This window comes from Elephantulus edwardii, unplaced genomic scaffold (genome assembly GCF_000299155.1).
Source record: "Elephantulus edwardii isolate Elephantulus edwardi_28Jun2011 unplaced genomic scaffold, EleEdw1.0 scaffold00037, whole genome shotgun sequence".
Lineage (NCBI taxonomy): Eukaryota > Metazoa > Chordata > Mammalia > Macroscelidea > Macroscelididae > Elephantulus > Elephantulus edwardii.
The window spans coordinates 7,611,572-7,634,075 of NW_006399787.1; the positions used below are offsets into that span (position 1 = coordinate 7,611,572).

General features: G+C 51.9%; 1 protein-coding gene across 2 annotated transcripts; it reads left to right on the forward strand.

Annotated features, from left to right (window-relative positions):
• The first annotated feature begins 18,173 nt into the window (after window positions 1–18,173).
• On the forward strand, window positions 18,174–22,211 carry IRF2BPL (interferon regulatory factor 2 binding protein-like). 2 transcript variants are annotated; one of them, XM_006884657.1, is made up of 2 exons: window positions 18,581–19,274; window positions 19,311–22,209. In XM_006884657.1, exons 1-2 carry the CDS (start codon window positions 19,050–19,052, stop codon window positions 21,381–21,383), a joined length of 2,298 nt encoding a protein of 765 aa, XP_006884719.1. In that variant the 5' UTR covers window positions 18,581–19,049; the 3' UTR covers window positions 21,384–22,209. The 2 variants fall into 2 exon arrangements, with proteins under 2 accessions (XP_006884718.1, XP_006884719.1); XM_006884656.1 differs by having other exon boundaries at window positions 18,174–22,211.
• The last annotated feature ends 293 nt before the right edge of the window (window positions 22,212–22,504 follow it).

The following is a 22,504-nucleotide window of genomic DNA, read 5'->3' on the forward strand; positions in this document are numbered from 1 at the left end:
TTCAGTCAAAATCCATCTGACATTGCCAAGGATATTCCTTGTTCCACGTTCTGAAATGAGTTTGAATTTCTGGCAGTTTCCCTGCAGATGTATTGCTATAAGCATTTTTAAATTATCTTCTGCAGAAGTCTACTTGCATGTGATATTGATTATATTGGTCAGTAATTTCTTCATTGCAATGGAGTCAGGCAACCCTAGGTTCAAACTGTGCCAACACATGCTATGTGCAACCTGCACAGGTTCCAGGTTCTTCCTTTTTACAATGAAAGGAATAAGTGAGCCCATCACATGAGGGGAGGATTAGCAGAGAGCCTGCATTAAGACAGAGGTGCCTGACGCTGGTTAGCTGTGCCTGCATCCTGGTTACCAACATTCCAAAGTCTGGGCTGTTAATCATCCTCCGAACCTTTTGAGGGAAGATGTTTATAGGGTCAGTGTATCCTCAGGGTGGAAAGGAAAAAGACTTTGCTGCTGGAACCACTACAGCGTTATTACTGGTAAGTTGTTTACAAGCCCATGAGGCACAGAGAGCCAGGGCCTGGGGGTGCTGCAGGCTCCTGCTTGCTCCCTCCTCTCCTGGGATCCCTGTCCCTAGGAGCAAGTGACCCTCTCCAAGGGGCCATGGACGGGCAGCTCTGGTCTCTCTCAGGTGGTCCCTCTACTGAGCTATTTCTTCTACCCTTTTCCAACCTGAACAGCTTTCATTTCCAGGAAACCCCAGCCTCCGAGCTGTTGACAGCTACCCCATCAGCAGGGCGTCCTGTGAGTCCCCATCTGCCCTCAGCCATGTGCGTGCACACCTCCCCAAACGGCTGCTTGTGTGTGCAGATGTTTCTGATAGATGCGTGCCTGCAGCTCAGTATGTGGTTCTGAGTCCAAGTGAATCTGTGCTGGCAAGAGCGAGGGGCTAGCACTGCCCTTGGCACGGGCAGCCTAAGTACACTTTCTGCACATTGCAGTCCATGTCTGGGTGGGGCTCTTGCCTGCTGAGTTGCACTCCCTGCACCCCCATCTATGTCATGGAGGGGTTCTTTATGCCAAAATGACAACATGAGAGTGAAGTTTGACCCCTGGCCCCCACAGTTCTCAGCATATCTCCAGGAGACAGAAGCGCTCTGGCTCCCAGACAGCCTGCCATGGGGGCAGCTGTGACGGGAAAGGCCTGAGAGGTCAAGAGCAGGCAAGCTCACTAAACCACACCTTTGTCTCAGCCCTTTTGGATGCTCATGGATCTTTCTGGCATCGTCTGCCCTTCGGCTTGGCTGGATGCTTGCACAAGCCCTGGCTGCCCCTGGCAGTTCAGTTTTTCTGAAAAACATGGTCAGCCCCTCCTAAAAACTCAAAACACAGACGCTCCTTATGTATTTTCCTGGAAACATTCTATAGCTCCAGCCTGGGAAAGCTTCCAAAAGTTTCCCTGAACCAAAGATAATAATAATAAAAAAAGGAAAAGGAGGGGGAGGGGTTGGAGAGAAACTTGGGCAAACGCTCCTGTTGATTAATGTTCAAGGGAACAGACTTGGATTGTAAGGAAAGGAAAAAGGAAGGGCTTTCCAGGTCAATTTAAACATTTGTGCTGTTTTCTTTAAAGGCAATTTCAAAATAGTTGGCCTCCCTAAAAGCAATTCTTTGGAACCTACCCAGAGGGCAAACGCTTACCCTTCCGTCCCCCATCTGGAAAGTTTTCACGCCAGAGGGCCTGCTCATTCCCCAGCTCTGACTGTAGAGAGAAAGGAGGACTTTCCCAACCTTCCAAGATTCCCTGCCCTCCCTAAGCCAGCCAACCTATCAGGCGTGGTGTTTACACCACTCCAGAAGCAGCTGCATTCCAGCTGTGGAGCTCCTAGGAAGCACTGAAGAATCCTCCAGCTTGAATGGTTGGTGAGGAAGGAGTCCCAAGGATGACACCTGGATGCTGGTGAGAACCTGCAACCAGGGAAGCACAAGGAACAGATTCTTCACCCAGAGAGCTCCTCATCAAGTTCATCCAAAGGGCTCAGCTAATAGTTGTCTCTCTGTCTCTGTCTCTGTGTGTGTGTGTCCCTCCCTCCCTTCCTCTCATTGCTGTTGAGTCAAAACCAACTCATAGCTGGCGCTTCAGTGGGGCTTCAGAAGCTGTAAATCGCACAATGGTACAGGAAATGATTCATCATCCTTCCCCCTCAGAGCAGCTGGTGCCTTTGAACTACCTACCTTTGGTTTGGCAGCGTAATTCTTTTCCTACTAGGTCATCAGGACCCCTCGTATCTTATAGGGGATATTTTCCGCGGACTTCTAGAGGACAACCTTGACCAGCCTAAACCTCCTAACACAAAATGTGAAAATTAAAATCCACACCTGTTTGTGAAGATCCTAAACTATTTTCATTTTCTCACGGGCACTCATCTTTTGGAGAAAAGCACAACATCGTGCTTTGAAACATGCCTCTCGAACAGGGGCATAAATAAAACCTAATTTGATAATTTTTCCATTGAGTCTTGGCTTTGGTCGGCAGGTTGTAGGAGAGGTTTAGAGGCAGGAAGGGTGGGGTGGCAGTATCCTAGGACATCCCTTGATTTTCTCAAGACAGTGCCTTGGTCTGAAGCATCCGAGAGGGGAGAATTTCAGAGCCCAGAGAGGATCCTTTAAATACATAGAAGGTGGCCAGGCAGAACAGGGCTGAGCAAACGGCCTTGCAGGCAGCTGAAGTCCTCAGCAGCTGTCAGAACAACTGCCACCATGCTCTCCTGGTTGCCAGGACTGCTACGGCTTTAACTGGGCCTGTGGTTTCTTTCTCCTGGGCTGCCATATGTTCCCTGGGGCTTGTCAGGGATCCTCGGGTTAATGGTGGTCCACCTCCCTGTCTGGTTTTAGGATGACTAGCCTCAGCTGCCCGGCTGCACGCTGTGTCCAAGCACTTTTTATCTTCTGGCTCTTGAGATGCCACACTTTTCGTTAGCATCACAGATGGCTCAGTCAGAAAGCAACAATTAACCACCTTGAGTATGCTCTGTGACCAACAGGAATCCTCACCTTTAAGAATTAGTATCTATGGTAAACAACTTCATGAGGTCTTCCATTTACTCCTGGTGCTAAAAATGGATGTGGGGGAAAAAACCTAAGAGTGCTGGTGGGTTATGTCTGAGGGGCTGTCCATTTCCTGTCAGAGCTTCCTTCTCCCATATGTTTGAGGGGCTATCCATCTATTGTGAAAGCTTCTTTCTCTCCCTCTTCTCTCTTGCTCCCCCACTTTAAGCACTTAAACATGCCTGGCCTCCTACCTTTTAACACAATCAGGACCACCACTGGCCTATCTACTTCTTAGTCAAGTTGGGGTTGTTTTGTTTTTAAAAAAACTTGTTGTGGGTTAAGTGAAAGTTTATACTGCAAATTAGTTTCCCATTCAACAATTTGCATGCATTTTGATCCATTGCAATCCTCCCCAGTGCCCACTCTTCCCACTTCCTCCTGAATCGGCTGCTTCCTTCAACCCATCCCTTCTGCCCCTTCCTGCTTCCTGACCTTTGCTTTTCTGGCAAATGCTTTCTTTTGGTTTTGGATGGTTGATTGCTCTGAGAGGCACATTCCTTGTGATCACTTTACCAGCCTGTCTATTGATTGGCTGAAAGGTGATCTGCACGAGGCCCAGATTTGGGAGCTCTGGAGGATAAGGAGCTCCATTGCTAACCCAGAGGCTCTCCCTTTCTGGTGGTTCGAATCCACCAGTGGCTCCATGAGAGAAAGCTAGGCCCTCGACTCTCATGCAAATCTCAGGCTTGGAAACCCACTGAAGGGTTAGCTTTGAGTCACTTCCAAATTGATGGCAATGATAGAAAGAAGAACCATATAGTTTTGGGGGGCGGTTCCAACCAGTCTCTATCAGACCAATAAGTCTGAGCTTTTTTTTACAGTTTTGAAGTTTGTTCTTTTTTTTTCTTTTTCCTTCCAGGACCTTCTCTGTGACCCCGCTCAGAGTGGTCAGCACTGGTAGCTGGGTACCACCTAGTTCTGTTCTCAGGCTAGTGGCTGCTTTGGTTCCTGTGGTTCATTAGTCCTTTGGACTAATTGTTTCCTTAAGCCTTTGAGTTTCTTCACTCTCCTCTGCTCCAAATGAGAGGGGAACAGCAGTTGTCTTAGTCAGCCACTGGCCAGTTTTGAAGGCCCCAGTCACTTCTCACCAAAGCCGGATGTTGAATACTGTCTTTAGGAACGATATACTCTGCCACTTAGCCTAGGTATTCCCTGAGTGGATTTTTCTCTGAGTGTAGCTTACATGGTTGCCATGGAGAGCTCCCCCAACCCTCCAGCAGTACCCTTGTGACTTTGAGACCCCAGAAGGAAAGCACCAGGAAACCCCCAAGCAGCCTCCTGCCTGAGAACAATGGCTTCTAGGGTCTGTGCCAGACACACTCAAGGCGCCCAAAATAGATTCATTGTCTTCTTGTGCAACATCCAGGAATTTGGTGAAACTCATCATTTTTCAGGTTACCGATAATGCAAGTTTGGAAACTGAAACAGGAAGGAACACAGGCTGAAAAAGCTTTTATCCAGCCCACAGCATTTCTCTCTCCAGATGCAAGATAGTTGGGGTTGGGTGGTTGGGTTTTTTTTTCTTCTTCTTCTTCTTTTTTCCCCCCAGCAGCACTCTGGTGGAGTTAAAATTAGCTGGCAGCATTCGGGTCACATGCTAGACAACAAAACAAATGCAAGTTGTTCCCCTGCCACTCCTAAACTGGCCCAGGACAGAGCCATGCCTTCTGGGAAGCTGGCTCTTCAAGGTCTTGGTCTAAAGGGGCTAGATCATGCACCCAGCCCCCCTCTGCTGTCATCCCTGTCGTCACAGAACAGCCAAAGGAGAATGTCAAGGCTGTTTGGACTTTCAGGGCTGGCCTCTGTCTCAGAAGGGCACTTGAGGGCCACAAATGTGTCTGCAAATCTTCCTATCCAAGTTGGGAATGGAAAGCTGAAATTTTATAAAAAAAAAAAAAGGAGAGGGGAGGAACTTGGGAAGCCAACAAATCAGCAAACACCAGCGTCTGAAATGGGAACTTGGGTATTGGCTTCTGAGGGAGTTGGCTGGCAGTGGTATGATTAAAAAGCCAAAAGAATGCATATAGTCAGGAGAGCCCTATGTGGCAATAACTTAGGAAGGGGTTTTTTATCTCTAGGCTGGGATGAAAAAGGCTCTTCATGATCTGCTTTGTTCTTCCAACTTAAATTTGCCACCAGAAAATCTTAGCCTGGGAATTCACATACCACCCCCCCACACACACACACACACACCCCGAAGCAGCAGACCTCCCCTGTGTTCATCACAGAGACAGGTCCATCAACCTGGGAGAGGAATCACTACCACAAAATATGCTTTGGACTTGCCAGAGCTTAGCAGTTTCTAGAGCCAAAAACCCAGCTGCCGGATTGTCTGGGGAAGGAGTTGATGGGCCTGGGTGGGAGGAAGGCTTCCAGAATCACCTGATGTCTGCTTCCAACCCCTGTTCACTTCCAAGCTGACACCTACCTCAAAATGTCTCCAGGGCGCCTGAAAATTCCATCTGAATGTTCACCCTCCCAGCTCTGTGCCTGCTGGCAAGGTGAAGCAGATGGTTTTTATTGACTAATTTATTTATTTGGAAGGGGCGACTTTGGAATCAGGAGATTCCAGGGAGACAAGGTGTATAGACCTGGCTAGAATCGCTTTGAAAATCATAAGCAGACACCTAGGGAAAAGCAGAGGAAAAGAAATTGGAGCAAAGCCCCAGGAACTTGGGGACATTTCAGCCTTTCTCCTGTCCCCCACCTCCACCTCAGCCAAGCAATTGTGAAGAAATACTGAGCGTTTGGCTCAGCAGTCTGTGGTATTTGAGGGCCTGTGTGAGCTATGCAGGGCTTGCTTTGTCCAGAAATCAACCAAAAACACACCCACTGCTGTTGAGTCAATTCGGTTTCCACTCATAGCAAAGCAGCAGGGTGAAGCAGAATGGCTCTGTAAGGTTTCCAAAGCTGTAATCTTTACAGAAACAGACTGCCACATCCTTCTTTCTCTTGCAGAGCATTTCATAGATTTGAACCATTAACCTTTTGGTTAGCTGCCTAATGCTAACCCACAGTGCTACTAGGGTTCCCCACTTGGTCAAAATGGCTTCACCATTTCAACCAAAAGGCCCTCAGCAAAGAGACTCAAACAGAAATCTCCACTGTGTTCATGCTCAGCATAGAAAGTCTTTTTTAATAACATGCACCATTTTTCAGTGGAACTGCCTCAAGGTGTTAAAAGTACATAAAGGTCTGTAAGCTGAAGCCCTAGATAAACAGTGTGCTGAAATATATTTAGCAGAAAATACTGAAAGCCACAGGAAAAATATGTTCCTTTCCCGGGATGTTAAGGAAGGTTTAAGTTCAGGAAATAGCAAGTTGGGGTGAGAGGGAATACTGTTCACCTTTACCATCCCCAGTGCAAATAAATCACTAAACCTCTTTGGCTTGCATCGACGTTGGCTGGAATGGAGTATTTCATTTTTCCCCTATTAAACAGCCCACCCGTAGAGTTGGCACCACAGCCCTGAAAATATACCAGATCTGAACGTGCTATTTTGTTTCTGTAAGTTGAGTCAGACTGTGTTTAAAATAGCAGTGCGTGCAGAAGTGGGTGCCTGCCGTCCAGACTGGTACACCCCTCACATGCAGCCACCTGAAATCACGGCGGAAATGACAGGCCTGTTTCACCTTGGATCCCCGGGTGTCTTGTGTCTGTCAGGAACACACTCTCTGTCATCATTGCCCAAGGCGGTGTCATGCTCGCGCTAAAGCCCGGGGACTTGGTTTCCTGTATCACAATAAACTGGCTTCAGAGAGCACGCCCAGTCCAGCATGCCCGGGAAGGGAGAGGGGAGAGGACAGGCAAGTACTCTCCCTAAAATGGATTCTGCATGATGTAAGGGGCTGGCTAAAATATCTGGCATCCTTGCAGTTCCAAGTTGCCAGCTAAATATTATTAAAAAGATAAAATACACTCAAACTGTGCAGAATGTAGGGGGGCTGTGTTTACATCCGGGTTTTGATGACTCAAAGCCTTACACTTGGGCCGGCTGGAAAGCTCTGTGAAAAACACAGCTTTGTGAACCCCGCCCACCCCCCCACCCCTACGTCCCAGGAGAGAGATGAAGGAGTTGGGGGGTGGGAGGCGACCCCACCCAAGGACAAGGCTTACAGCCGCGAGGCCCTAAAGAAGGGCTCAAGAGATTCACCCTCTCTGCTTCGGAGCCAGAGCGGGGAGGGTTAACCTTTTTCCAGAACATTTATTTCACCATCTCACTGACTAGAGGGAGGAGGGAGGGGGGGAGAACGAGAGCCTGCCGCGCTGAGAGGCTGCGGATCACAAGACCATTCTGATAGCCTCCTGTCCCCATGGCAACTGCAACGGCATTTATCAGTTCCTTCTGCGCACAGGCACAGCAAATCTGCATTGCACATGGCAGGCTTCCAGCATTTCAAATGAAAGAGCACTTTGAACGGCTGCCAAGTTTGGAAGGAGCAGAACTGTCAGGGCTGCTTAAAGCTGGCAGTTTATACTGGGGAGGCTTTTGCTTCCCAGAATCCTCCGGGCCTGGCGAGCCGCCAAGTACTTAGCGGAAGCTGAGAAGTAACTCGCTCACCCTCCCTCTCCTCCCCCTGCTCACGCTCCCCCTCCACACCATTCACCGCAGTGCTCTCAAAATTTTCCACATGTCCTGTGTCACCAGTGCAGACTGTACAATGAAAACCAGAACGACGGCTGCCCACGACCGGGCTTTTATTAATAATCCGGGGGGAAGGGGGGAGGCGAAGGGCTGAGGGCAGGTTTGGCTCAGACACTGACAGCCGGGCTGGGGTCTCCACCACCATACCTGCCTTAACCACTGGGCGTGATCCTGTGTGCCTCTCAGCCCTAAAAAAAACCACACTAATAAAAAGAAAAAGCAGCTTCAGAATTGGAGAGACTCTCGGATTGCTGCGGGCGGGAGGGAGCTGGGGGGTAAAGGGTGGAGGGTGGGTTTCGGTTGGGTGGTTTGGAGCTTCGTTTAGGGTGGGGAAGTGGAGCTCCATTTAGACCAGGCAGACAGCGTTGTGCAGAGCAAGCCTTTCCAAGAGCTGTGGCGAAGAGGCTTGTTATTGAAGTTAAGCCCATTTCTGGAGCGTTCCTTGAATCTCTCGGGTTGTCACGGTGAAAGCTCACGGTGGGGAGGGAGCTGAGAGATGATTTTCAATGGAAAGTTTACCAGATAACTTCTGACCTTCGCACCGCCCAGTGCACAGGGGCTTCTACTGGTAGAAAGTGGAAATTGGCATAGTGTTCACTGTGCTGGTTTGAAAAAAAAAAAAAAAAATAGAATCTACAGTGAGATCAAGGGCCCAGGCTTTATTTTCCAGCACAAATAGAACGAAAATCGTCTGCCGCTTAGGCGGTTGGATAGAGTTCAGGAAAACTATGTCTGGCATTAATTCCAAAGTGGAGGTTTTGGTTTAAGCGAGGCCCATTAATTTCAGTAAACTGTTTTCACTAGCCCAGACCCTGCTGTGCAAGGACTATTTATTACCTTTAGCTAACCTGATGTCTGCAGAGTTGTAAAGCAAAGGGGGGGGGGATTCAAGGTGGAGATATCTATATCTTGGATCAAATGGGTTTTGCACCTCTACTTTGGGGGCCATGTTTCATGGAGAGGTTTCTGTTCCTGGGTTTTTTTTACCAACTCCAGTTTAAAAGAAAACCGAAAAGTCCATCTTGTAGTGAAGGGGGGGGGAAATCTGGATGGAGAGGAATCCGGCTAAAAGCAATTCCCATCTCCTACCCCCTGCGGAAGGGCACCACCCCGACACAGGGATGTTTTGTGAGTCTCTCCCTGGCTTCCAGGCTGCAGGTCCAGCCCAAAGCCTTGACATGATTCACCCTGCCGATCGCGTAAAATACACTAAGACAGTCAATTTTGGCATTTCTTCTCCCTTAGGAATTTTACTAGCTGCCTTAGAAAAGCACATAAATTGCTTCCTCCTCCCTCCCTTTTTTCCATGCCTCTTCTCCGAACCCCACCCCCCAGTCCATCTTAATGTCATTTCAAAGAGAAGGATGAAAGGGGGGGTGTCAGCCAGTCCGGTTTGTGTTTCTTTCCAGTACCCTAACACACACACACACACACACATACACACACCAGCTGAGAACGTTAATCAGAATTAAAAGCCAGTCAGTACTATTAAAGCATCAAACGCGAAGACATTGAGAAGGAGGGGGAGTTAGAAGGGGGGAAATGGAGATGGGAGTGGGGGAAGTGGGAATGGAATGGAATTCGGTCCCCTCGGCTGATTTACTAAAATAGAGACGAAGAAAGGTATCGGATTGGGTCAGCTTGTCAAATGTCAAAATTATTGGTCTTTCCTTTCCACTTGCCCCCGCCCCAACACAGGCAAGTTCTGTGCGGTTCCCAAGTGTGATTAATCTCTGGCAGCGGCCAGAAACAGGAGTAGGTTTCTTGGCTGCCCGTTCTCATAAACAATCTGTTCTTGGGGAGAGGAGGTGAATGGGGTGGGGAGGGCGGGGGCTAGGAAAGGACAAGGGGGGGCAGCCGCGCGGTCAGCGCCACTAACCCTGGCACTGGCCCGCCCTCCCGGAAAATGTAAGCGTCCCCTCCTTCGGGGAGCGTGGTTTTGGGGTGGGTCAGGTTTCCTGGCCTTAAGAATGTGAGCAGACAGTGGATCCATTCTTGCTGCCAGGTCGCAGTGTCCAGGGAACGTAGGGAAGGAAGCAGGAGAGAGACGGAGGCTCCCGACCTCTCTCCGGTGCTTGACCAGGGCCTCTTATGCTTAATTAAATACGACTGGCCTGGAAAGGGAAACCGAGGCAGCCACCTGGTAGGGGAAAGGTGGGGCGGGGCTGTGGGGATAGGAAATATGGCAAAGACAAACAGGGAAAACCAGAAGCTTCTCCAAACAAAGGGAGGGAACAACAACAAAATATGCCCCCCCCATTAAAGGGGAGGAGCTACTTTGCAGCTTCGGAGGTTGTTGGGCTCGATACTCTGGAGGCAAAGAAAGCTGGCTGTGGATTTTGCGGTGCGTTTATTGTGTGGGCAACCAGGCAGAAAGCTGTAATATTTAAAAAATGTTTTTTAAAAAAATAAGTAAGGGAAATAGGGCTGCGCTGGGCTGGCAAAATGTCACCAAGGAGAGTGCTGTGCACCGAATAAGAAGATGAATAATTGGCTACCTTTTAGAAAAGAAATACAAAAATATCAGTAAAGGCGAGAAACCCTCTTCTCAGTCTGAAAAGCAAATCCATTTCACCCCTGTCCCTCCTCCCCACCCCAACACACACACACACACACACACACACATACACACACACACACACCTCTCACCCCCCTTCCCCTGCAACCAAAAAGCCTCAGTCAGGCTCGCTTTCCTTTAGATTTAATTACATGAAAATGCTGAACAAAAACCTGTAATTACACTCTTAGTCCCTGCCACTCAGGCCCAGCACACTTCCTGCCTAGTTTTGTTTTTGAGAGAAGAGGTCATTGCTTCTTTTCTTTCCAAATTGACCAAAACAAACCAAAAAAAAAAAGTAAAAACCCCAAATAAACCCAGCGGCTCCCTGTTTCACCACCACTTGGGATCTGGGGACCGGAAATCCTTCTTCCTCCAGAAGAGAGAAGACAGTCTAACCTTGCTATTGTCTGGCGCTAGCGCTCAGAGTGAGGGTAGTCACGGCTTGTTTGCCGGCCAGCTCTGAGGGGAGGGCGAATACAGAGCCGTGAGGCAGCTACCCAGAGGAAACCTGCCAATGATGAGATGCAGAAAGAGGACAGGGCTTAGCATCAGGCCTGGCTGTTTTTCTAAGGAGGGCTTAGAGCTGGAAAAGAGATTTTATGACAATGGATTGCCTTTCTACAGCCCTTGGCAATAACATTGAGAATTTCACAGCAAGCCCCTGAGGTAGGGAGAACAGATTTTCCTATCGACTTTTGACAGGTGAGGAAACAGAGACCCGGAGGGAATAAATAGATTGCTCTAAGTCAGTCATGTGGCTGGTGAGAGAGTGTTGGACAAACACAGCCTCTCCTGACTTTTGGGCGATTGCGTCAGGAAACTAGGACAGCTAGGAAGAAATGGAAGTTTCTAGAACCTGGGCAGGGGCCAGTCTGATTTGATTCATTGTTAAATTCTCAGCACTGACATAGTAAGTGCTTTATAGATAAATGGCTGAAGGACAGAATGGCAAATGGCAGGGCATTTTCCAGGCTAAGGAGCTGGGTGACAGAAGCCCGTCAGGCCATCTGGAAGCTAAGTTTTCAGCTTTGAAACAAAATATGAATTGCATCAACAGTTTCAGATCTCACCAGGGACTTAGCAGGCTTGCATATTCTGTAGGTCTAGACAGAAAGTCCAGGAACTTCAGCATCGGAGTCCCCTAAAGACATCATGCTTGGAAAAGTGGAGGGTCAGCCCAAGACAAGAAGACCCAGAAGAAGATGGATTGACCCAGTCAGTGACTGTAACAATGGGCTCAAGTATATCAGAGACGGTGAGGATGGCACAGGATAGGTAGGGAGGGGTTCAGATCTGATGTTCACAAGGTCACAATGCTCAAATATGTCAGAGATGATGAGGGTGGCACAGGACAGGGTTGGGTTCAGATTCGTTGTTCAGCTTCATTCCCAGTGGACTGAAGGACACATAACACCAACAGACCACAATGAGGGTAAACATTTCTCCTGGGCTTATAGTTTATGGTCCAGTGAGACCTAAGTTAGATTTGCATGTCAGAGGTGTAGCTCTCTAGTCTAAAAGTGTTTCCAGGGCAGGAGCCTACCATCGTCATAACACTCAAGTACAAAGAGTGCCATATATTGGGTGGTATGTACCATCAGTGTGACCTGAATTGTTGTTAGGTGCCGTTGAGTTGCCTGCAACTACTAGCAACCAACCCTATGTTCAACAGCCCTAAACCCTGCTCTGTCCTGTACCAATCTTATTGTCTCTGACACACCTACCCCCATCACCCCATTCACTGTCCATCTCATTGAGGGTCTTCCTCTCCTGTGCTGTCCCTCTACCCCCCCAAAGCATGATGTCTCTCTCCATGGACTGGGCCCTCCTTGCAATATATCCAAAGTATGTCAGACAAAGCTTCAGAATCCTTGCCTCCAAGGAGCAGCCTGGTTTAACCCTCTCCAGGGCAAACCTGCTTGTTTTCTTAGCAGTTTATGGTATAGTCAATACTCTACTCCAACAGCATAGACCAAAGGCATCAATTCTCCTATCATCCCTAGTCATTGTCCAGCTCTCTGATGCATACATAGCAAGTGACAGCAAAGACCATGGTTGGTATCAGGTGCACTTTAGTCTCTAGACTGACATCATTGCTCTTCAGCTCTTCAGCACTCTGAAGAGGTCTCACTAGTGACCTGAATTACATGAGAATAAAGGGTTGTCACTGTGTAATACTAAATGCGGGCCTGAAAAAAAGGTTCCTTCCACCATCAAATGCACCTTCTCTTTGCTTTTTTCCTTCTTTTTGTATCCTGAGCCCTCCTCACATGTGCTTATTGAAAATGCACTCCAGATCTACCTACTCCAGTGTGTTTTAGAGCTTCTTCTGGTGGTCCTCTGTCTCCTGTGCTTTTGAGCCAAGGCACAGAATGGCAGGAGTGGCAAGAAGGGGCTCTGTGAATAGCGGGGAAGCACTGGCTACACAATATTTCTCAAAGCTTATAGTGATTGATTTAACCCCAAAATAACTAGAGCTAATTTATGAGAACTTTCATACATGTGTGTGGCATTCTTGACTTTAAAGTCCTCTAGGGCGAGCCTTTCTACCTTCTTGTAGTGTCTCAGAGGCATTTGGGACCCGCAAAGGCTAACAAGCCCTCCAGTAGAAGGAGGGCATGTCCATGTTTAGGACAAGAGAACAAGTCTCCAGTAAGTGTGGACCATCTCTGGACCTCTTTTCTTCACCTACACTAGAAGGTGATGAAAGTAGCACCTACCTCACAGGGTTGGTGTGAGGGTTTGGTGAGATAATGTCTGGGAATGCATTTTGCAGGCCTAGACAAAATTAGCCATTATTATGTTAATCATCCCTTCCATTTTTATTAAGTACACGTTAATATTGTGTCTTTAATGTAGACCAACGAAGCAGGCAAGGGCAGCCTTGAAATCATTCCCATTTTACACATGAAGAAACTGACTTCCAAGTGATTTGCTCAGGGTTAAACAGTATTTAGGGCTGGCCAACTCCAAGGTGTTTAACATGGTGTACAAATGTACCCAAACGCTCAGCACATGCTCCCTTCCTCCCAAGTTTGGGTTTTACCACTCAGCTCAGGTATCTCAAGATATTTACCACAGCTGAGGACAGCAATAAAGGTTGTGCCGCCTGTACCAGTGACCTAGGGGATGGGGAGGCCACAGGGAGGGGCTTCGCATCGAGGCCCCGCCTTCGGGCGGCCCCAGCAGGAAGGCGCTGGCGGCGGCGTGTCTCCCCGAGCTCAGCGGTGGAAATCCCCAGCTCTAAAGCGAGCAGGCTGGTGGGAACCTACCGACCCAGGCGGCCAGGCACACGCACACCTGGGACCTTGATAGCCACCATCCCAGTCTCTCCGCCCAACCTCGTCCTCCTAGGCTTGCTTCCCCGCCACCCCACTTCTTGGGGCGCTTGTGTTTGTTTTAACCCAACTGGGTCAGTGAATAGCACCCTTGTCTGTCGCTTCTCCTTTTCATTCTAGGCCTGGCCCCTGGGAGGCTCATTCCAAGGCTCCTTTATTTTGGGACCCAAAAAAACACACCAGCTTTTGCTGAGGACAGCGCTGGGCTCCCCATGCCCTGGCACGCTGGCAAGGAGAGGAAGCGAGGAGGAGGCAGGAACCAGACGCGACTCCCCCGCCTTTCTTCCCCTCGCTGCTCCCCGCCCCACCAGGAAGAACTCAGTAAGCCGATCCGATCGCTCACTGCGGCCGCTGTGCCAGCACCAACCACTACGTCCTCCTTTTCCTTCCACCCGATTTTGCACGGAGCGCCCGGATGCCCGCGCGCCCCGGGCTGAGCAGGTCCTGGCGGGCGGTGCGGACTCCCCTCCCCAGGGGTTCTCAGCGAATCACGTTGTTCCTGGGATTTCACGCTCGAGTGGCTCTTGCGTAACCCTATGCCCTGGCCCAAGTTAATATTCCCCCCACCTTTTAATACCAGGATTAAACCTTTAGAGAAAGGCAAAATACTTCCGCCACAGAGCCTGCCTGGGAGTCCAAGTGTAAATCACTGTGCTGCCTCGGTTCCCCCACTCGCAGCAGCCCCTTTGCGAGTCGCAGGCCCAGGGATCATTCTTTGCCCCTGGGGTCCGGGTGCGCAGGGAGTTGGGGACTTGGACAGACCAGAGGAGGGCCCAACCCTGACGTTTGTTTTCATCTATTCTGTGGCAGCTCTGGTCCTGCTTACTGCCCGCCTGAGGAGTGTTACCAAAAAAGGCCTTTCTCTCGCTAGAGCGCTTGGCGGCGCGCGTTGCAGCGGGGTGACGCGAGGTTCAGTCGGGGCCTCCTCCAAGGCCGAGCCAGCTGGCTTCTGGGATGTCAGGCCTGAGAGGGTGGGCCTCCTCCCGCCCCATCTCTGCCATAGAACAACTTGGGGCTGGAGGGAGGCAGCGGGGAGTCGAGGTGTATGGGTGCACTGTGACCTCCTTACCCCAAAGGCTGACTGTGGCGTTCTGGAAAGGCCTGGTGGATAGCTGACCTTTTCCTCCAGTTTAGATAGGGGTTCTTAGAGGATGCCAGCACAGATGGCAATCTGGGGGGCAGAGGGAAGGGAGGGGTGTGCCGAAGGAACTTTGCGAAGGCAATGCGGTGGTTCGTGGTTCCGCTTGCGCCTGGAATTGTGGGTTAGGGATGTGTGGGGATGGATTGGGAGGTGTGTCTGAGGATGTGTGTCTTACCTCTCCCTGCTGGTTTACCGTGCTGTCTGAATCTTGCCTGCCCCTCCACCTGGCGCCTGGGGTGCAGGTCTCCTCCCTTGCCACCACGGATATGGACACAACCTTGGTGGGGGGCTTCCCACTGAAAGGAAAATCCATCTCCAAAAACCCTGGTGTTCCCTACGTCCCACAATTCTCCACATATTCCCAAGCAGGGTCGTCTCAGACAAGCAGTTAAGATGGTATTTATCACCATAAATGACAGTGATTCTTGGGTTTTGGGTTTTTTTTTTTTGAGGGGAGGTGAAGGAGGATGAGTGGGAAGACTTATATGGAGAGCTATGATTTTTTTTTTTAAAGGATTGAGACTGCAATGGAAGTTTGTTGAAATGCAGGTTTATTTCTAACTCAGTATGTCTGAAGACGACCGGCATGTGTGTGTATATATATCTCCTTCAGCAACACTGAAGGCAGACACAGACAAGGAGCTGCAGACATATGTGTGCGCATACCAAACATAACACTCTGACATAGAATCCAACTTGCCTTTCTCAAGCAGCCTGGCTATGGGGTTGTGGCTAAATTGTTAGTTCCCCTGTGCTTTTAGCTTAATACAAGAGAAGTCTGAATAATTATTAATGCAAAGAAAAGGGTGAATCAGCGAAGCCCAAACCAAGGAGCTGAACGCTGGCGGGGATGCTCCGCCATTTCCCAGCCCGTGTTTTGACTCACTCCAGGGAGCCTGGCGTGGGGAGGGCTGACGTCTGGGAGGGTGAGGCAATGCTCCGCGAGCTGCTCCGCGCAGAGGACTGGCTGCTGGCGCAGGGCGGCCAGGGAAAGTTTGTTATTGCTGGGGAGTGCACTGTGAGCTCACTGTTTTGCAAAAACAGAAATCTGGCTGTTCTGAAATTAAAGAGGGGAGCATGAGGGCTAGATGTGCCCCCTTTCTCTGCCTACTCTTAAAAGGCCCCCCTTCCCTTCAAACCTGAGACCCCAGAAGAGTAAGGATGAGGTACTGGGGCATGCTGGGTGGGGGCAGAGGCTCTGAAGGTCAAAGGCGGGGGGGGGGGGGAAGAAAAAAAATGTTCCTGGTATTACAATTAGTGGTAATTGTAGCGATATGAATAATGACCCTTGCATTTTAGGCAGTTTACAAAGTACTTTCACATGCTAACAGGCCACAGCACCAATACAATTACTAATACAATAATGATCAACACATGCTGTGGGCTAGCTGTGCCTTACATACTGTAGGGTGTTATTTATGTTCCAGTCCATGGCAGTGACAGACCCGCAACTTCTATATATGGAAGAACGCAGTGGGAAGGTCTGTTTGGAAGAGGGGGCTGGGCTTTCCTCACCAAGGTGTATCTGAACAGTAGCTTTCCTGGGATCATAGGCTACTGCAAAGCGGAATGGGGAGGGGGCTGGTGGGACCTTTGAACACTCCGACGCCACATCTGGGAAGGTAATGTGTTTAGATTTGCAGGATTCAGATCCCAACTTTGTCTACAAACTATGTAATGCTGAGCCAATTAGATAACCTCTTTACTTTTCTGGTCTATAAAATGGATTTAATGACAGAAATCTATTTTTATTTCTACATTGCAGTGTTACTCCTAAGCCATGAGAGCACGTGATCTAGCACAGCGTCTGGCCTATTGCAAGTCTTAGTAAGAGCTGCCTCCTGTCATTACAGAAATGAATGGAAACCTCAAACAACCCTAAACGAGAGATGATTGTTCCCATTTTACAGATGGACAATCGAGATTATGTGAGGTTAGGTAACTAGCCCAGGGTCACAAAACAAGTAAATACTGAACAGGAAATTCTTACTGGGTCTGCCAGAATTCCAGTGTCTGGATTCCATTATTTTGCTTCCCTTCCTCCAGACTTTCCCAGGCTTATCTCAATTTTTCACTAAGTAAAAGGCAGCAAACATGTTCAGCTGAAGATTCGGTTGAAATATGTCAACCACAGTGCAACCAACATATCTGTCCTGCAGTAAGCAAAACTGACCAGTCGTTCTGTAAGGGAAAGAAAGCCAGCGCCTTTCCCAGCCATTTAGGTCATTCCACATGTAAGGAAATCACTGCACGTGATTAAGTACTTTGGAAACTGTGCTGTGCTTTGCAAAGATCACTATTAAATGCTGCCCCCGCCTTCTCTGCTCAAACCCAGAAAAACTACTCACAGCCAAGGAGACCAAAAGGGCAGCTTGTGCCCAAAAATAAAGTTCAAAAGGCAAGAGGGGCTAGGAAAGATAGACCAATGGAGACAGGGAACCCAGGGAGAAGGGGAATGGGAATTGTTAACGCGGAGGGGATTTCAACTAATGCCACGAAACAAAATGTGTGTTAAGTTGTTGAATGGGAAACTAATTTGCTCCGTAAACTTTCACCCAAACCACAATAAAATGTTGAAGAAGAAAAAAAAAAAAACACAACAAGCCACTCACCTATTTGGCCTCTCCAGCACCTCCCCCTTCCTGCCCCCAGCAGCAGCTGTGCGCAGCCAGCCGACTTGTTTTCCTTAAAGGCCTCCGGGTGCTCGTAGCTTCTTTAGACGTTCAGCCAAAATTTTTAGAGTGCGGATGGGGGAGGGGAAAGCTCGCCCTGGATGCGTCGAGCTTCTTCGTGGAAGCCCGGGTTCCTACACTAGGTCACAAACAAAAACAATCACATAGAAAAGTCAATTTCTGGAAGATTGGAAGAAAGCTAAATAATTTTGCAGGTGTTATGGCATCCGTGGTGGCAAAGGGTGCGACATCCCACCAGGGGAGATGATTTCATCGCATTTCATGAAATGAGTAATTCCCTATATGAAATTCACAGCGCAAGTCCTGAAACAGGACGTTTAAATTCCCTGCCGCGGGTGGAGAAGGGGGGTAGCTGGGGGTGGGGGGCTCGGAAACGATGCTTGTGGTTCCTAAATGCGTTTTTACTTCGGAAAGCCGGGCGGGGAAGGGAAAGGTCAGCGTCTGTTTAATTTCCACCCCCAGCCCTGGGCTTCCAGCTTTAGCTCGCCCGGCCTCAGCTGTTGTACACACACGGCGAGGGGGAGGGGAGGGCGGAGGCGAGGGGGAGGGGCCGACGGGGAGGAATCTGGGCTCCGGGCCGCGCATGCGCCCTTCGCGAGCAACAAGTGGGCTCCACACAGAGGAAGTGTAAAGGGGGGGTGGGGGGAACTGGTGCAGAGCATGGCGGTGACGTCAGCGCTCCGCCCGGGCGGCATCCCGCGCGGCCAAGCCGGGGACAGCGCGAGCCGCAGCCCGAGCGGGAGCGCCGAGACGCGCCTCCGGAACGTAGAGTAACAATCACAACCTCACATTCCGGGCGAGCGCGAGCGGGAAGGGATGCGACCCGGGCCGAGGCGCCGCGCTAGCGCCCTGCAGCCAATGTGAGCGCCGCCAACCGCGCGGCCCGGGCGCCGGCCAGGCCCGGGGCGACGGGAGCCTGCGTGCGTGCACTCCTCTCCTCTCGTGCGTCCTGGAAGCAGTGGCCGCGGCGGCTCCCTCCGGCCGCGCAAAGCCAGCCTCCGCCAGCGGACCGGCCGACGCTGCGGAGGGGAGAAGCGCCTCTCTCGGCTGCCACCACCCCTCCCTCCCCGGCCCTTCGGGAAAGCAGCAGCTTCAACAAGATTGGACCTGGGCACCGGGTGGCACCGAGCCCTCTAGCCCTCGCCCCAGGGAGCCTGGCGGGGAGAGGACGCAGCTCGTAGGGGTATCCCTTGGCGAGTGAAAGAGGCAACCCTATTCGACCTTCCACGCACCAGCCACTTCGGGGAGGGGGCTCAAGAGGCAGCGGCGGCCGGGCACCCGCCCCCTCCCCCCGGGTCGGAGCTTCCAGCCTGGGTCTCCGGTACCAGGAAGAAGGCGCCTGAGCTCCCCTCCCCAACGAGACAGCCGCAGTAGGAGGTGGGGGTGAGGAGCAGGCGGCCGCCCGGCGGCTAAGCCCCCGCGGAGAGGCGCTACGCCGGCGGTGGAGACGCGCGCTCCTTCCAGCCCCTGGGGCAGAACTTTCTCGCCCTCCTCCTCCCTCCCCCGCAGCCGGACTCCCTCCGCAGCCGAGCGGTCGTCCCGGAGGAGAAGGCGCCGCGGAGACAACCCGGGCAGCGGCCTACCTTCCCCTGGGCCGGCAACATGTCCGCGGCGCAGGTGTCCTCGTCCCGGAGACAATCTTGCTACCTGTGCGACCTGCCCCGCATGCCCTGGGCCATGATCTGGGACTTCTCGGAACCCGTGTGCCGCGGCTGCGTCAACTATGAGGGCGCCGATCGCATCGAATTCGTGATCGAAACTGCGCGCCAACTAAAGCGGGCGCACGGCTGCTTCCAGGACGGCCGTTCCCCGGGGCCGCCGCCGCCCGTCGGGGTCAAGACAGTGGCCCTGTCGGCCAAGGAGGCGGCGGCAGCCGCCGCAGCAGCAGCCGCGGCACAGCAACAGCAACAGCAGCAGCAACAACAGCAGCAGCAACAGCTCAACCACGTCGACGGTTCCAGCAAACCTGCAGTGTTGGCGGCCCCGTCCGGCCTGGAGCGCTATGGCCTGAGTGCTGCCGCAGCCGCAGCCGCCGCTGCCGCCGCCGCGGAACAGCGCAGCCGCTTCGAGTACCCCCCGCCGCCGGTGAGCCTGGGAAGCGGCAGCCACGCTGCGCGGCTGCCCAACGGCCTGGGGGGGCCCAACGGCTTCCCCAAACCAACCACGGAAGAGGGACCCCCAGAACTGAACCGCCAGAGTCCCAATTCGTCCTCAGCTGCGGCGTCGGTGGCATCTCGGCGGGGGACGCACAGTGGGTTGGTGGCAGGGCTGCCCAACCCAGGAGGTGGCGGAGGGCCCCAGCTCACAGTGCCCCCCAACCTGCTGCCGCAGACGCTGCTTAACGGACCTGCCAGCGCCGCTGTGCTGCCCCCACCACCGCCCCACGGGCTGAGCAGCCGTGGGCCCCCGACGCCCGCGCCCCCAGGGGCTCCCGGGGGTCCTGCTTGTCTCGGGGGCACCCCAGGCGTGCCGGCCGCATCGTCTTCGGCGTCGTCTTCGACCTCGTCGTCGGTGGCAGAGGTGGGCGTGGGCGCCAGTGCCAAAAGGCCTGGGTCAGTGTCAAGCACTGACCAGGAGCGCGAGCTCAAGGAGAAGCAGCGCAACGCCGAGGCCCTGGCCGAGCTGAGCGAGAGCCTGCGCAACCGCGCCGAGGAGTGGGCCAACAAGCCCAAGATGGTCCGCGACACGCTGCTCACGCTGGCGGGCTGCACGCCCTATGAGGTGCGTTTCAAGAAGGACCACTCGCTGCTGGGCCGCGTCTTCGCCTTCGACGCCGTGTCCAAGCCCGGCATGGACTACGAGCTGAAGCTGTTCATTGAGTACCCCACGGGTTCGGGCAACGTGTACTCCAGCGCGTCTGGGGTGGCCAAGCAGATGTACCAGGACTGCATGAAGGACTTTGGCCGGGGACTGTCCTCAGGCTTCAAGTACCTGGAGTATGAGAAGAAGCATGGTTCCGGGGACTGGCGTCTGCTGGGGGACCTGCTGCCTGAGGCCGTGCGCTTCTTCAAGGAGGGCGTGCCCGGCGCGGACATGCTGCCCCAACCCTACCTGGACGCCAGCTGCCCCATGCTGCCCACGGCGCTGGTGAGCCTAAGCCGCGCCCCCAGCGCACCACCTGGCACCGGGGCCCTGCCGCCTGCTGCCCCTCCAGGTCGGGGTGCAGCCTCCAGCCTGCGCAAGAGGAAGGCATCCCCCGAGCCCCCGGACTCGGCCGAGGGGGCGCTGAAGTTGGGCGAGGAGCAACAGAGGCAGCAGTGGATGACGAACCAGAGCGAGGCGTTGAAGCTCACCATGTCGGCGGGGGGCTTTGCAGCTCCGGGGCACGCAGCTGGGGGGCCGCCCCCACCCCTGGGACCCCATTCCAATCGGACCACCCCACCTGAGTCAGCCCCCCAGAATGGCCCATCCCCCATGGCCGCCCTTATGTCGGTGGCGGACACTCTGGGCACGGCCCACTCACCCAAGGATGGCAGCTCCGTGCACTCGACCACCGCGTCATCGCGGCGCAACAGCAGCAGCCCCGTGTCACCGGCCTCCGTGCCTGGGCAACGCCGCTTGACATCACGTAACGGGGACCTGAATTTGCAGGTGGCTCCCCCGCCTCCCAGCGCCCACCCTGGCATGGACCAAGTGCATCCCCAAAACATTCCGGATTCCCCCATGGCCAACAGCGGGCCCCTCTGCTGTACCATTTGTCACGAACGTTTGGAGGACACGCATTTCGTTCAGTGCCCATCAGTCCCCAGCCACAAATTTTGCTTCCCTTGCTCCAGAGAAAGCATCAAGGCGCAGGGGGCCACGGGCGAGGTGTACTGCCCCAGCGGAGAGAAATGCCCCCTGGTCGGGTCAAATGTACCTTGGGCCTTCATGCAGGGCGAAATCGCGACTATCTTAGCCGGAGATGTTAAAGTGAAAAAGGAGAGAGACCCTTGAACCACAGGACAGCCTCTTTTGCCCTAGACCAGCTCCTCTCCAATCCAGAGGGCCCCTCCCCCACCCTTCCTTCTTCCTTCCCTCCCTCCCCTTCCCCCAAAATGTAGAATTGTGAATATAACAAACTGCAAAAAGTTAGTCTTATGTATAGACATTATTTTCGTCGTATGTTTCTATATTTTGAAACAAAGGTATGTAACTTCTTCATTTGAAGGATAAGCTGGTTTGTGTTAAGCAGTATATTGGTTGGGTCATTTGCATCATACTCGTTAGCATTTATTTGGTGGCAGAGTGTTTGCCTAGGTACAGAATTAATAACCCTTAGCAACGACTGCTGCTGGTGTGTATTTTTTAAATGTTATGCACTCTGAAAGGAAAAAAAGACAACACAAAAGAAAAAAGACTTTTTCCCCCCAAGGCCAGTGTTGCTGCCTAAAGAAAAAAAAATTTAAAAAAAATTAAAAAGAAAAAAAAAGATGCTATAAAAAATGGTGAAAGCTTCTTAAGCAACCCTCAGTGTTGAGTCTTCACTTTACTTTTTGTTTTTTCTGTTTGCAAAATGGTGAGGGGAGTGTGGGGGGGCCGGGGTGTTTTTCGTTGCAAGTTTGTGAGGGAAATGTTTCGGTTTGTTTCTCCTGATCTGAATGTGTTGGATCTTCACGTGTTTTGTTTTTTGCTTTATTGATGCACGGATGCTTTTGAACAGTAGAGCGAAACGCTAGACATGGAGAATCTGCTCTGTTTGTCCTTTATACATTTCTGTAGTTAACAGAACACTGTAATGTGCCTTGGAGCTTAGTAACTTGTAATAAATTCAATTGATATTAATTCTGCCTTGAGTCAGCAAGTTTGTCTTTCTAGGACCCAGACCCCTGCTCCAAGACAGGGGCACCAATGCCAGCCGCTCCCAGAGCGCTCCCCGAGGTGAGGTGGCATCTGTGGAAGGCCTGGGCTGCTGGGCTGCCCCTCCCCCTTGGGACCAAGCTATTTACATTCACCTCCTGGGGAGCGACAGTTGCTGACTAAGCGATTTCTGTTTACTCTTCAGCAAGTCTATCCCTCGCCCCTTTCCCTTCCAAAAAAAATAAAAGACCCAGCTGTGACTGGCGTTGTCAAGAATG

Coding starts and splice junctions, on each gene's coding strand:
- IRF2BPL (XM_006884656.1), top strand. CDS start 19,050: ATGTCCGCGGCGCAGGTGTCCTCGTCCCGGAGACAATCTTGCTACCTG.